At 37.4% G+C, this 16,091-nt stretch overlaps 1 protein-coding gene across 2 annotated transcripts in view; it reads left to right on the forward strand.

The window, feature by feature from the left end:
- The first annotated feature begins 797 nt into the window (after nt 1-797).
- Nucleotides 798-16,091, forward strand: part of LOC119062473 (tRNA-uridine aminocarboxypropyltransferase 2-like) — a 105,489-nt gene continuing 90,195 nt past the window's right edge. For both annotated transcript variants that reach the window (XM_053659506.1, XM_053659505.1), the window contains exon 1: nt 798-1,111. In XM_053659506.1, coding sequence (XP_053515481.1) covers nt 897-1,111 — 215 coding nt within the window. In that variant the 5' untranslated portion in view covers nt 798-896. The remainder of the gene's footprint in view (nt 1,112-16,091) is intronic.

Raw genomic sequence — 16,091 nt, forward strand, 5'->3', positions numbered from 1 at the left:
AATCTACTTTATTGGCATCAATAACACAAAGTATTAATAAATGAATGGAAAAAATTTGGGGAAAGTAGAATTTCTGCTTTCCTTCTAAGGTGAACTTCGCTTTGGCTTTCAAAACAAAAACAGTGGGCTATATTGCTATTATCCAGGAGCTGTAAAACTTGGGCAAGATAGTTCTTTTTCTATGGCTTTTTTTCTTTCTCATCCATAAAATTTCAGCCCTCCTATTGCCTACTGTTCTTAGGGGCCTCGGAAAATTTAAAATCTCATTTAACCAACATTTGGTGTGTACTGTACAACAATATGCTTGATGCTGAGAGAAATACCAAAAAGTACAAGACAGGGACAAAGGTCTCTGTTCTTCTAGAGCAAGAAATTAGCATTTAATAGACACACAATCGTGAATCCAATTTTCAGGCGGTAAAAATTCTCCCGTGTTGGCCGTTATCTATCACCTATCGTACATCAGTTGCTGCAACTGCTGCACCCTCACCCAGCTAATTCTTAAAAGTGCCATGCTAAGGCGGGAAGTGTAGAATTCCATCTTATTTTCACTTCTAAAGATATTAAGGAAGATGCACTGCTATCTGCGCCGTTTTCAAAGGGTAACCTTTTACTTGTCCCAACTAAAATAACTGAATTTCACAAGCTCCCAACCCCAACCCACACGTCCCAATCTGGTTCTGGGTAAAAACTCTCACGGGTTATTGACCAATGGGGTAGCTCCTTCTTCGCTGAGGGGTAGGACCTAGAGCAAAAACTTCGAAGACCCGCCCCTGTACGTGGCGTGCGTACGTGGCGCTACGTGGCGCCACTTGGCGCGGAACTATCTTCCCAGTGTGTGGCGCCCTCCGGTGGCAGCGGGGCATCAGTGTGACAGCCAGTTCTGAGCGCCTGCCATGGACCCTCAGAAGGAGGCGCGAATATGCAGGGACCCGGTGGAACGGCTGCCGGCCTCGAGATCTCAGACGCCTAAAGAGGAGGATCGCCGGGAGAGCAGCGCAGCTCGGGCGGTGGCTACTCCAAGAGAGGAGGCGGGCATCGCCAGTGTGGATGGGCTCTGGGACCTGCCTGTGGAGCCGTCTGATCGGAGGCCTGAGTGCAGCCGCTGCAGGTGAAGGACGGGCGGGGCCTCAGGCCGGGGGCGGGGGGTGGGGGGAAACGGGGTGGTGGGGGGTGGCGAAGCTGCAGCGCCCCCTTGTGGGAAGGCGGCTGCTGCGGTTCTGACCCGGAGGAGCGGTGGCTCTGGCACTTGCCGGGGAGGGTGGCGGGTTCACTGGTTGACCTTTCTATGACTGTGAAATACGTGTCATAGTTCTTCAGTAGGAAGCCATTTATCTAGGTTCGATGTTATTTAGCGTTACTTCCCTCAAGACTCAGAGTGTGCTTAAGTGACCGTCGTCGTACAAATGAAAAAAAAAAAAACCCCAATGAATTAGAGGCTACAAAGTGGCTATTCCAGTCGTTAAGACTGTATTCAGAATTCTGAATTCACTCAAATATTTATTGAGCACCTACTGTGTGCCAGGCACTGTGCTAGGTCCTGGGAATGCAAGCATGAGTAAAACAGACATAGTCTCTGTCCTTCTCGGGGCACTTACAGTCTATGGAGGAGACAATTTATTAAACAAAACAACTGACATGATTGAATGCTCACAGTGTGTCCGATTGTGTAAGTACTTTTCAGGATTATTCCATTGTGCTGGTGCACTAAATGGTTATGAGGATTGCTTTCCTTGCTTGTTTGAATTTTTGCTATTCACATGTACTATTCTCTTTACTACATGGGTGTTCAGGGTCACTTTCCTTGGTTGCTGAAGATCTCCATCTATCACCAATCTCACTGCTGCCCTTCAAAATTTTAACTATTAGATAGTGGCTGTACTTCCTCACCTCGGAATCACTCTGCAATTTGTCATCAGATCCTACACTCTCCTGAAATGGCTTTCACTGGAGTCACTCGTAATCTCCAAGAGATGAAATCCAGTGGATCCTTTTCTGCTCACTTTTTGCTAGACCTCTTGGCGGCGTTCTGCAGTTGAATACTCCATTCTTGAAACAGTCTTTCTTTGGCTTCCCTTTGGTTTATCTGACTTCTCTTCCCTACTCATCTTTGCTTATTCTACTCAAACTCTAAATGTTGAGCTGCTTCAGGTCTTGAATCTAGGTTGTCTTCTCTTCTAACCCCACATGCTTCCTACAGGTGATCTTAACAGTTTTCATGGGTAAGTTATTACATCTACCCCAATATCTCTAGCCCAGTGATTTTTAACTTTTGAAAAAATCTTACAACATGCATGAACTAGTTATTAAAAATCTGTGGCACTCCAAAAATATATATTTTTGCCAATCCTAACAAAAAACAGGTATAATTTTGATTTATTCACACAGGATGGCTACTATGTGTTGGCTGTTGTCATTTTTTTGTTAGCTTGTGCAAGAGACTTTAATTTTACTTAAGTCACTATTATTTAAAGATTCTGTACAAGTCAAAGCAAAGCAAAATCAAATTCACACTGATAAAATAAAATTAAGAGTAATAACTGAAGTTGGGCACAGCTTTACTCTCATAGAACGGTTAGCTCTCATTTTTAACATATACTAAACAGTAATATTTTTTAACCTCAAAGAACATTTTTGTTGATTATTTGATGCTGATAATTATTTAAACAGAAGTTTACATTCATATCAAAGACATCCAAAATAATACTGAATGCTTCTTAAGAGAGTTTATTAGAATATAGTATGACTTACTGGTAAATATGCTATGAAATATTCTATGATAATATAGTTAAAGTATAGACATGTCCTTCAAACTAATCAAAAATATATCCCAATTTTTAAAGCTATTGAATATATAAATATGTCCCTGTAGATTGTATCTATAAACTAGGCATAAAATTAACTGTATGCCAATAAATTACCATTTTAGCAAGGTATACAATGCATATAACCATATTATTGTCCTACTCTTTATTTTATTTTTTATTTTAATTTTCAAGAACAGTTTTCTGTCTTTTACTCCCATCCCAGCCCTCCCCACCAGCCCTCCCTACCTTCTTCTTGTTTCCACCCCACCTTGCTTTTGTCCACATGTCCTTTATACTTGCTCCTGCAAACCCTTACCCTTTTCCCCTGACATTCCCTCCCCTCTGGTCACTGTCAGCCTGTTCTCTATTTTTGTGTTTTTGGTTCGATTTGGGTTGTTTGTTTGTTTTGTTAATTAGGTTCTTGTTAAAGGTGAGATCATATGGTATTTGTCTTTCAACACCTGGCCTATTTCACTCAGCATAATGCTTTCCAGTTCCATCCATGCTGTTGCAAAGGGTAGGAGCTCCTTCTTTCTCTCAGCTGCATAGAACTCCATTGTGTATATGTACCATAATTTTTTGATCCATTCATTTACTGACGGGCACCTAGGTTGCTTCCAAATCTTGGCTATTGTAAATTGTGCTGCTATGAACATTGGGGTGCATAGGTTCTTTTGGATTGGTATTTCAGGGTTCTTAGGATATAATCCTAGCAGTGGAATTGCTAGGTCAAAAGACATCCATTTTTAGTTTTCTTAGAAAATTCCATACTGTTTTCCATAATGGTTGTACCAGTCTGCAATCCCACCAACAGTGCTCTAGGGTTCTCTTTTCTCCACAGCCTCTACAGCACTTGTTGTTTGTTGCTTTGTTTATGATGAACATTCTGACCAGTGTAAAGTGGTATCTCATTGTGTTTTTAATTTGCATCTCTCTGATAGCTAGTGATACTGAGCATCTTTTCATGTGTCTCTGGATCCTCTGTATGTCCTCCTTGGAGAAATGTCTGCTCAAGTCCTTTGCCCATTTTTTGCCCATTGGGTTGCTTGTCTTCTTAAAATGGAGTCGTGTGAGTTCTTTATATATTTTGGAGATTAAACCCTTGTCTGAGGTATCATTGGCAAATATGTTTTCCCATACAGTTGGATCTCTTTTTATTTTTATACTGTTTTCTTTAGCCATGCAGAAGCTTTTTATTTTGATGAGATCCCATTTGTTTATTCTCTGTTCTTAAGATAGAGCTTTTATCTCCTGAATTCTTTACCTGCTTATGGTCAGCTTCTTATTTGTATTAGTGACTTCTCACTTTTCAGTTAGAAAGGCAAATTTGTCATAGGGGAGGAGGGTTGGGGAGCTGAGTGAAAAAAGTGAAGGTATTAAGAAGTACAAAATGGTAATTACAGAAAAGTCACAGAGATGTAGATTATAACATAGGGAAAAGAGTCAGTAATGTTGTAACAACTACGTATGAGGCTGGGTGAGTGCTTGAAACACTGAAGCAGGGGACCACTTTCTAAAGTACATGATTTTCTAATTACTATGCTGTACATCTGAAACTAATAAGAAGTGTAAACTGTAATTTAAAAAATAATATGAAAAGATACTGTTATGGGAATTTTTGCTTCTGTTGAGTTTTTATTTGTTTGCTTATTTTTGATTTTCACTGTTGGAAGCCTAGTGGAAGGGTTGTGGGAAAAGAGGGAGGAGTGAAGTAAACAGAAGTATTCCATGAGTACTCAAAGGAAAAAAAAAGTGGAAAAGGTATGGAAATGAGTCTCCTCACAAAAGGTTAGAGGGATTGGCCTGGTAGAAATATGTCTGATCTGTTTGTGTGGACATGTTACTTGGCAGGCTAATCTTTTTTTAAAAAATTGTGATAATATATACATAACATATTTATCACTTTAACCATTTATAAGTATGCAGTTCAGTGGTATTAAATGCATTCATAGTGTAATGTAACCATCACTACTATCTATACCCAGAATTTTAAAACATTCCCAACATAAGCTCTGTAACTGTTAAATAATAACTTCCCATCTCCTCTTGCTCCTAGCACCTGATAACTTTTATTCTGCTTTCTGTTTCTATAAATTTGTTTGTTCTAGATATCTCATATAATCAATCATATAAAATAGTCCTTCTATGGCTATAATTTCACTTAGATTGTTTTCAAGGTCTGTATATGTTGTAGCATGTATAAAAATTTTATTCCTTTTAATGGCTGAATTGTATAACACTTGTTTATTATCTGTTCTTTTGTTTATTCATTATGCATTCATATACACTCAAGAGTGGACTTGCTGTGTTATAAGGTAGTTCTATGTATAACTTTTTCAGGAATTGACAAAATGTTTTCTATAGAAGCTTCAACCACTTTACATTCCCACCAGCAGCGCACAAGGGTGTTAATTTCTCCATAAAATTGACAGCACACAGTTTACAAACAGGGCATATACATGACCATTAGTGTATTGTACTTGAAATTTCATGTTTAAAGCAAACCCTCAAACAGAAGAAATGACTGAAAAAAATGCAGTGATTACCATTGCTCTAGCAAATCATGAATTTATTTTTTTTAAATATTTTATTTATTTATCTTTAGAGGGGAAAGGAAGGAGAGAGGGAGAGAAACATCAATGTATGGTTGCCTTTCATGGGTCCCCTGCTGGGAACTGTCCTGCAGGGAACCAGCCTGCAACCCCGGTATGTGCCCTGACTGGGAATCAAACCGCGATTGTCTGGTTCACAGGCCCGCGCTCAATCCCCACTGAGCTATACCAGCCAGGGCTTTTTTTTTTATGAATTAAAAAAAAATGGAGATATAATTGACATGTAAGCTTACTTTAGTTTCAGGTATATAGAATAATGACTGATATTTGTATACATTGCAGAATGATCACAATAAATCTAGTGAACCTTCTTCACATTACATAGTTACATTTTTTTCTTCTTGTAATGAGAAATTTTAAGATCTACTCTCAACTTTCAAATATGTGATACAGTATTATTAACTGTAGTCATCATGCTGTATATTACATCGCCATTACTTCTTTATTATGTAACTGGAATTTTGTACCTTGTACCCCCTTCACCCATTTCTCCTATCTCCCTCTCCCCAACAAACTGAATTCTTTGAGAAGATAACCTAATGTAATATATACAAATTATACAGTGGCAGTGGTGATTCAATTATTATTATTATTATTATTATTATTATTATTATTATTACTGGGAAAGGAGGAGTTGATATTTGGATACTACTTTATTTAATTTTTAATTTAAAAATAATTCTACACTTATTGAAAAGTTATACAATTAGTACTGAAGTTCCCATATACCCTTCACCCAACAACCCAATATAGTTTGTATGGTTAACTGTAGTACTATCATGAACTATAAAGGGTCTGAGGTTTTTTCTTATTTGCATGTGGACATATTTGTCTGCCACAGTTTCATGGATGTTGGCAAAAGACATGAGATTCTTGGGTCAAAGACAAAGAATTTTTCTACACATGGCACAGCATCTAGTGTGAGCTTCATGCTTGGCATTTTCTCTTGCTCTCCTTTCTTATTCCAAGTCCTGTAGGAGTTTCACAGAAGGGCATAAGCAGATGCTGTGAATCCAGTGGTTTTGCATGTTGGCTAAGGAACCCTGAGTTTAGGGTTCCTGAATATTTTATAATGGTTGCAAGCAAACCCACCCTTTGCTTCAGTTGGAAGACTTATTTCTATTTTCAAAGACAATTCACCATATAGACATCTTTGAAAATGTAGTTGAGAACAAAAATGTAGCTGGTGCCTCACTCATAAGAAATGCAAGAGACCTATGCAGAATTATCTCCTAATGAGTTCTGTTATCTCAACTAAGAAATGAACATTAATACAACACTATTAACTGTTTCAGAATTCACCAGTTTTCCTGCTGATGTCTTTTTACTCTGGTCTAGGATCTACTTGTGTTGCATTAACTGTTGGAACTTTTTTGTTTCCTCTAGTTTGTGATGGCTCATTAGGCCTTTCTTGTTTGCCATGGTTTTGGTACTTTGGAAGAATACTGGTCAGTTATTTTTAGAGAATGTCTCTCAATTTGGGTTTGACTCATACTTTCTCCATGATTAGAATGAGGCTATACACTTTTGGCAGAAATAACTGCAGTGTAATATGTCATTGTTAGCACAGAGGTAGATGATGTGGCTATGCTTTGATGAGATTAACCCTGATCACTTGTTGAAGGGTGTCTGCTGAGTTTTTCTACTGTAAAGTTATCCTTTTCTCCTTTGCAATTAATAAGTATTTTGGAAGGAGGGTTATTTTGAGATTATCCAAATATACTATCTTTCCTCAAATTTCTGCCTGCTAATTTTTGCATCCAAATACTCAAGGGATAAATCTATCAAGAAGACATAAACATTATAAACATACATGCACCCAACATAGGAGCACCCAAATATATAAGAAAAATCTCAGAGGACTCCAGGAAAGATCCAGGAACACATACTAGGGAATTTTAACACCCTACTGTCAAAAATGGATAGATCTTCCAAATAAAATATTGACCCCAATATTGTGGCATTGCACAATGCCATTGTTCAAATCTACTTAACTGATATGTATATAAAAACTTTCATCCCAAGGAAGCAAAGTACATATTCTTTTCAAATGCACATGGAACATTTTCAAAGATAGACTACATGGTAGGACAAAAAACAACCCTCAACAAATGCAAGAACATTGCAATTATATTAGGCATCTTCTCAGACCACAAGGACCTAAAACTAGAACCAACTTCAAGGAAAATACCCCAAAACAGTCAAATTCATGGACATTGAATACCATGCTATTAAACAATGAATGGGATAAGAATGACACCAAGGAAGAAATGGAAAAGTTTCTGGAAACAAATAAAAATGAACTCACAACAGTCCAAAACTTATGGGACACAGCAAAGGCAGTCCTAAGAGGCAATTTCATAGAAATAGCAGCTTACCTGAAAAAGAGAAACATTTCAAATAAAAAAAAACTAACTCTAGACTCACAGGAACTGGAAGAAGAACAACAAAGATAACACAGAGCCAGTAGAAGAAAGGAAATAACCAAGATCGGAGCAGAATTAAATGACATAGAGACTAAAAACACAATTCTAAGGATCAATGAATCCAAGAGCTGGTTCTTCGAAAAGATAAACAAAATTGACAAGCCTTTAAGCAGGCTAATCAAGAAAAAAAGGGAGAGGACCCAAATAAACACAATCAGAAATGAAAGAGGAGAGATTACAACTGATACCACAGAAATAGAAAGGATTGTAAGAAATTGCTATGAAGAACTGTATGTCACAAAATTTGAAAACCTAGGTGAAATGGACACATTTGTAGAAAAATATTATCTTCCAAAACAGAATGAAGAAGAAGCAGAAAGCCTGAACACACTGATTACAGGTGATGAAATTGAAGCAGTAATCAGAAAAACTTCTGGCACACAGAAGCCCTAGACTGTACAGATTCACAGGAGAATTTTACAAAACATTTAAGCAACAGCTAACCCCTATCCTTCACAGAGTAATCCAAAAAATCCAAGAACAAGGAAGACTCTCAAACTCTTTTTATGAAGCCAGGATCATTCTAATCCCCAAAGCAGATAAAGACATAAAAAAGAAAGAAAACATCAGGTCAATATCACTGATGAACCTAGATGCTAAAATCCTCAACAAAATATTGGCAAGCCAAATCCAGCAATACATTAAAAAGATCATACATCATCACCAAGAGGGATTCATCTCAAGGATGAAAGGATGGTACAGTATTCACAAATCAATAAATGTATTGCATCACATAAATAAAAAGAAAGACAAGAATCACATGATCTTATCAATAGATGCAGAAAAACCATTTGATAAGGAACAGCATCCATTTATGATAAGAAATCATTGAAGTGGTGTAGAAGGATCATACCTCAATATAATAAAGACCATTCACCAGAGACCTAGAGCCAACACCATACTTAATGGGAAAAACTAAAAGCTCTCCCACTAAGATCAGGAACACAGCAAGGATGTCCACTTTCACCATTTCTATTCAGCGATGCATTGGCAGTCCTAGCCACAACAGTTAGACAAGAAAATGAAATAAAAGGCATCCAAATTGAGAAAGAGGAAACAAAACTGTCATTGTTTGCAGATGACATGATAGTGTATGTAGAAGATCCTATAGACTTCACCAAAAAAAACTACTCGACCTAATAAGTGAATTTGGCAAAACAGCAGAATACAATATTCAGAAATCAAAGGCATTCTTATATACCAACAGTGAAATATCAGAAACAGAAATCAGGAAAAAATCCCATTTGATATAGCAGCAAGAAAATAAAGTATCTAGGAATAAACCTAACCAAGGAGGTAAAACACTTGTACACAGAAAACTACACAACACTGAAGAAAGAAATTAAGAAAGACACAAACATGGAAGCATGTACTGTGTTCATGGATTGGAAGAATTAACATAATCGAAATGTGTATACTAAACAAATCAATTTATTTTATTTTTAAAATAATTTTATTTAGTTATTTTTCAAGTACAGTTTTTTGTCTATTTCTCCCATCCTAGCCCCCCCTGCCCCGTGCTCCCCACCTCCCTCCCATTTCCACCCCCCTTAGTTCTTGTCCCTGTGTCCTTCATATTTGTTCCTCCAAATCCCTTCCCTTTTTCCCCCTTAAATTCCCTTCCCTCTCCCCTCTGGTCACTGTCCCCTTGTTCTCTATTTCAGTATCTTTGTTTTTATTCTGCTTGCTTGTTTGTTTTGTTGTTTAGCTTTCTGTTAAAGGTGAGATCATATGGTATTTGTCTTTCAGCAGCTGGCCTGTTTCACTCACCATAATGCTTTCCAGTTTCATCCATGTTGTTGCAAAGGGTAGTAGCTCCTTCTTTCTCTCTGCTGCATAAAATTCCATGGTGTATATGTACCACAATTTTCTGATCCATTCATTTACTGACGGGCACCTAGGTTGCTTCCAACTCTTGGCTATTGTAAATTGTGCTGCTATGAACATTGTGGTGTATAGGTTCTTTGAAATTGATGTTTTAGGATTCTTAGGATATAATCCTAGCAGTGGAATTGCTGGGTCAAAAGGCAGGCCCATTTTTTTTTCTGAGAAAATTTCATACTGTTTTCCGTAATGGTTGTACCAGTCTGCAATCCCACCAACAGTGAACCAGGGTCCCCTTTTCTCCACAGCCTCTCCAACACTTGTTTGTTGATTTGTTTATGATGGCCATTCTGACCAGTGTGAAGTGGTATCTTGTTGTGGTTTTAATTTTCATCTCTGATGGATAGTGATGCTGCTAGACATCTTTTCATATGTCTCTGGGCCCTTTTTATGTCTTCCTTGGAGAAGTGTCCAACTATTTTGCCCATTTTTTAATTGGGTTCTTTCTCTTCCTGGAGTGCAATTGTGTGAGTTTTTAAAATATTTTGGAGATCAAACCCTTGCCTGAGGTATCATTGGTAAATATGTTTTCCCATAGGGTTGGTCCTCTTTTCATTTTAATGCTGTTTTCTTTATCCATGCAAAAGTTTTTTATTTTGATGAGGTCCTATTTGTTTATTCTTTCCTTTATGTCCCTTGCTCTAGAGGACATATTGGTGAAAATATTGCTGAATGGAATATCTTGAGATTTTCCTGCCTACGTTTTCCTCTAGGACTTCTGTGGTGTCTGAACTTGTATTTAAGTCTTTTATCCATCTTGAATTTATTTTTGGTATGATGTAAGTTGGTGATCAAGTTTCTTTTTTTTTTTGTAGCTGTCTAGCTCTCCTAACACCATTTGTTGAAGAGGCTATTTTTACTCCATTTTATGCTGCTGCCCCCTTTGTTGAATATTAATCAACTGTAGAGACTTGGGTTTATTTCTGGTCTCTCTATTCTGTTCCACTGGTCCATGTGGCTGTTCTTATGCCAGTACTGGGCTGTTTTGATTACTGTGGCCTTGTAATACAGTTTGATATCAGGTATTGTGATCCCCCCTACTTTGTTCTTCTTTCTCAATAGAGCAGCTGCTATTCGGGCTCGTTTATGGTTCCATATAAATTTTTGAAGTGTTTGTTGTATGTCTGTGAAGTATGCTATTGATACATTAATAGGTATTGCATTGAATCTGTAAATTGCTTTGGGTAGTATGGACATTTTAATGTTGTTAATTATTCCAATCCATGAACATGGTATATGTTTCCATTTGTTTGTGTCTTCCTTAATTTCTTTCTTCATTGTTGTGTAGATTTCTGTGGTTCGCAGGCCCACACTCAATCCACTGAGCTACACCAGCCAGGGCTGTGTGGATTTCTGAGTACAGGTCTTTTACCTCCTTGGTTAGGTTTATTCCTAGGTGCATTCTTTTCTTGTTGCTAGAGCAAATGGGCTTTTTCCCCCTGATTTCTGTTTCTGGTATTTCACTGTTGGTATACAAAAATGCCTTTGATTTATAAATACTGACTTCGTATTCTGCTGTTTTGCCAAATTCATTTATTAGGTCGAGTAGTTTTTTTGGTGGAGTAGTCTACGAATTTCCTATGTACACTATCATGTCATCTGCAAACAATGACTGTTTTGTTTCCTTTTTTCCAATTTGGATGCCTTTTATTTTCTTTTCTAGTTGAATTGTTGTGGCTAGGACTGCCAATATGTTGTCGGAAAGAAGTGGTGAAAGTACACAACCTTGTCTTGTTCCTGAACTTAGTTGGAAAGTTTTTAGTTTTTGCTCATTGAGTATGATATTGGCTGTAGGTCTCTCATATATGGCCTTTATTATATTGAGGAATGCTCCCTGTACTCCCATTCTGCTGAGTGTTTTTTTTATCATAAATGGGTGCTCTATCTTGTCAAATGCTTTTCTGCATCTGTTGATATGATCATGTGATTTTTGTCTTTGTTGTGCTTATGTGATGTATTACATTTATTGATTTGTGAATATTGTACCATTCTTGCATCCCTGGGATGAATCCCACTTTGTCATGGTGTATGATCTTTTTAATGTATTGCTGGATTTGGTTTGCCAATATTTTGTTGAGGATTTTAGCATCTAGGTTCATCAGTGATATTGGCCTAAAGTTTCTTTTCTTGTTGTGTCTTTGTCTGGTTTTGGGATTAAAATGATGCTGGCTTCATAAAAAGAGTTTGGGAACCTTCCATATTTTTGATTTTTTGGAATAGTCTGGAAAGGATAGGGGTTACCCTTGCTTAAATGCTTTGTAGAATTCTCCTGTGAAACCATCTGGTCCATGGCTTTTGTGTGTCAGGAGTTTTTTTGATTACTGCTTCAATTTTGTCAGCTGTTATTGGTTTGTTCAGTCTTTCTGCTTTTCTTGATTTAGTTTTGGAAGATTATATTTTCCTACAAATGTGTCCATTTCACCTAGGTTTTCAAATTCCTTGGCATATAGTTCTTTGTAGTAATTTCTTACAATCCTTTGTATTTCTGTGGTATCAGTTGTAATCTCTTTCATTTCTGATTATGTTTATTTGGGTTGTCTTTCTTTTTTTCTTGATGAGTCTGCTTAAAGTCTTGTCCATTTTGTTTATCTTTTCAGAGAATCAGCTCCTGGATTCATTGATCCTTAGAAGTGTACTTTTAGTCTCTATGTTATTTAATTCTGCTGTGATCTTGGCTATTTCCTTCCTTCTACTTTCTCTGGGCTGTCTTTATTGTTGTTCTTCAAGTTCTTGTAATTGTAGGTTTCGGTTGTTTATTTGAAATGTTTCTATTTTTTTTTAGATAGGCATGCATCGCTATGAACTTGCCTTTCAGGACTGCCTTTGCTGTATCCTGTAAGTTTCAGACTGTTGTGAGTTCATTTTCATTTGTTTCCAGAAACTTATTTTTATTGTTGTTCAAGTACAGTTTTTTGCCTTTTGCCCCACCTCATCCCAACACCCCATCCCTTTCTACCTCCCTCCTGTTTCCACTGCCCGTTATTGTCCATTTTTCCTTAATAATTCTTCCTGCAAACCCTTCACCTTTTTCTCCTGAAAGTTTCCAGAAACATTTTGATTTCTTCCTTGATCTCATTCTTAACTCATTCATTGTTTAATAGCGTGCTATTCAATCTCCATGAGTTTGAGTGTTTTTGAGGTTTTTTTTTCTTGGAGTTGGTTTCTAGTTTCAGTCCTTTGTGGTTAGAGAAAATGCTTGATACAATTTCAAATTTCTTGAGGCTTGTTTTGTGACCTGTCATGTGGTGTGTCTTTGAAAATGTTCCATGTGCACTTGAAATGAATGTGTATTTTGCTCCTTTGGGATGAAAGAATCTGCATATATTAGTTAAGTTCAATTGATCTAGGACATTGTTCAGTGCCACAATATCTTTGTTGATATTTTGTTTGGAAGATCTGTCCATTTTTGAAAGTGGGGTCTTACAATCCCCTACTATAATTGTATTGCTGTCAATATCTTGAAGTCTTCAAGATTCTCTTTATTTAATTGGGTGCTCTTATGTTGGGTACACATATATTTACAATGTTTATGTCTTATCGATGGATTCTTCCCTTGAGTATTATGAAGTTGTCTTCTGTGTCTCCTTTTATGGCCCTTTTTTTGTAGTCTATTTGTCTGATATGATTATTTCTACTCTATCTTTTATTTCCTGTCCATTTGCTTGGAATATTTGTTTCCAGCCCTTCATTTTTAGTCTGTGTAGGTCTTTTGTTCTGAAGTGGGTCTTTTGTAGATGGCATATGTGTGGGTCACAATTTCTTATTCTTTCTGCTATTTTATATCTTTTGATTGGACCATTTCAGCCATTTACATGTAAGGTTATTATTCATAGGTACTTGTTCATTGGCATTTTACTTTCTTTGCACCTTTGTTCCTCTCTCTCTCTCTCTCTCTCTCTTTTTCTTTTCTTAAAGCAGACCCTTTAACATCTCTTGAAGTGCTGGTTTGGAAAAGGTGTATTGTTTTAGACTTCTTTTATCTGGGAAACTCCTTATTTTGCCTTTCATTTAATTGAGAGTCTTACTGGGTTGTATAGTATAGTCTTATTCAGGCCTAGAAAGGCCTGAATTTGGCTGCAAGCCTTTCTTTTTTATTATTTTGAATATCCCTTGCCATTCTCTTCTGGCTGGAGTATTTCCATTGAGCAGTATCTGCTAGTCCTGCTGGGGTTCTCTTTTATGTTACTTCTGTTTCTCCCTGCCACCTTTAAGATTTTCTCTTTGTCTTGGAATTTTGGAATTTTAATTATGGTGTGTCTCAAAATGGGCCTTGTTGGGTTCCTCTTGATTGGAACCCTGTGTGCTTCCCAGATTTTTGTCACTTTTTCTAGCATCAAATTAGGGAATTTTTCCACTATTACTTTTTCAAACAGGTTTTCTATTCCTTTGCTCTTCTTCTCCTGGTGTCCCTATTATATGGATATTACTGTGTTTCATGTTGTCCTGCTGTTTCCTCAATACTTCTTTATTCTTTCTGATTTTTTTCTTTTCTCACTCTTTCTGGGTGTCTTTTTCTATTTTGTCCTCCAGGTCACTGATTTGATCTCTGCTTTTTCTATCCTGCTTTCAATTCCTTGTACTATGTTCTCCAATTAACAAATTTTATTGTTAATTTCCTCCTGGCCCTTGTTGATAGTTTGTTTTCTTTTTCACATTGATATAGTTTACATTGAGTTCATCATAGTTTCTCTGTAGTTTTTGATAATTCTCTGTGAGCTCATTGAATTTCTTGATAACCATTTCTTTGAAGTCAATATCTGATAGTTGACTTGCCTCTATTTCATTTAGCATTCTTTCTGAGGCTTCCTCCTTTCCTTTCATGTGGGATTTGTTTCTTTGTCTTCCCATTATTTGTGAGATTCTTCTTGTTTGCTGCTGCTTCTTAAATTGATCCATTCTGACCCCCTGTGTTTTTGCTGTGAACCTCTATGGTAAGAGACCTATGAGATTCAGTGGTACAGTCTCATTGATCCCCTGAATTTGCTGCTCTTTAACTGTCTTTTATGTTGGCTCTCTTTATATATTTGAGTTTTGATTGTTGTTGGGTGTTTTTTGGTGGGTGCTTTCCTCTAGCTGGTTAATTGAGGTTCACTCTGCCCACCACATCTTGTATGGTGTTGTGCAGGTATGAACAGGTTGTGGTGAAAGTGGTTCTTCTATCTGTCCAAGGTTTTGAGTCTTCTCTCCCACTATTGTTCAGTTGTTTGTTCTGGGTAATTTCTTATCTGTTTAGTTGTAATTCCTGATTGGTCCTGAGTGGAAGTTAGTGTGGTTTTCAGCCACCCTGTCACCATCTTCCTTTACTATGTGTTGGTGGTTCCATTGTTGCTTTCTCTCTTCCAGCATGTATACTGTTGTTCACTGCTCCCACCTACTTTTTTATGTGATCACTTGGCAGCGAAACGTAAAATGGGTAACAACAATGGTAATGTATTCTCTGGTATTTCAAGTACCAGCTCATAGAAAAGAGATAGGAGATCTTTTGGGTAACCATATGTGGCAGATTCCTGCCAGCAGCGTTCACCTGTTGTGACTGAAGATGAGAATAAATGCACAGGCTACAGAAGTCCTGTAGAGAAAAAGGGGCAGCACAGCCACTCTCTTAAGAGGAGAGTGCCTCTGAGTGCCTCGGCCACTCTCTCAAGAGGAGAGTACCCCAACCCTTGCCTACTCAGGTTTTATTGTTTTTCTTGAGTCTTACATCAAAGAAGGATTTATTATCTACTACATAGAATATTATTGTCTACATTTTAGGTACAATCAAGGAAATGAAAATAACATGCAGAGGGGAGAGGCGGCAAGCTGATTAGCTCTGTCCTTGGGGAAATTTACACAGGCTTTGGAAATTACCTTAAAGATAGACAACTCACATTTGTTGTTTTAGACCAGGGTGATGGAGTTTTAGCAAGAGCAAGGCATAACAGTCTGTATGCATTTGCTAGGCCTAATTCCCATGTGAAAACTCGGTTTGAAGGTCCGGCTCCTGCCCGCCACCTCGCTTCTATAGGTTTTCCATACAGAGCTGAGTCACATTTGCCAGACCAAAACAGACTGGCCCCATACAACCATAGTGTTAACCATTATATTTCACCCAAATAGCCACTTTTTAGAAAAGATATAAAAAAGGTAAGACTATTGTTAGAGAAGGGAAGGATTATGTGTTGAATACAGAAAACAGAGAGCTTGTGGGAGGTAGATTATGAGATACAGTGAGTGTAAAGGGTAGAAAATAGGTGTAGTGTGCAAGAGAATAGAGTTAACCACAGCAATAATAAAGTTGCAGAAGGCAGTAAAATGGGCTA

Source organism: Artibeus jamaicensis, unplaced genomic scaffold, assembly GCF_021234435.1.
Source record: "Artibeus jamaicensis isolate MK-2021 breed Jamaican fruit bat unplaced genomic scaffold, CSHL_Jam_final scaffold_666, whole genome shotgun sequence".
NCBI lineage: Eukaryota > Metazoa > Chordata > Mammalia > Chiroptera > Phyllostomidae > Artibeus > Artibeus jamaicensis.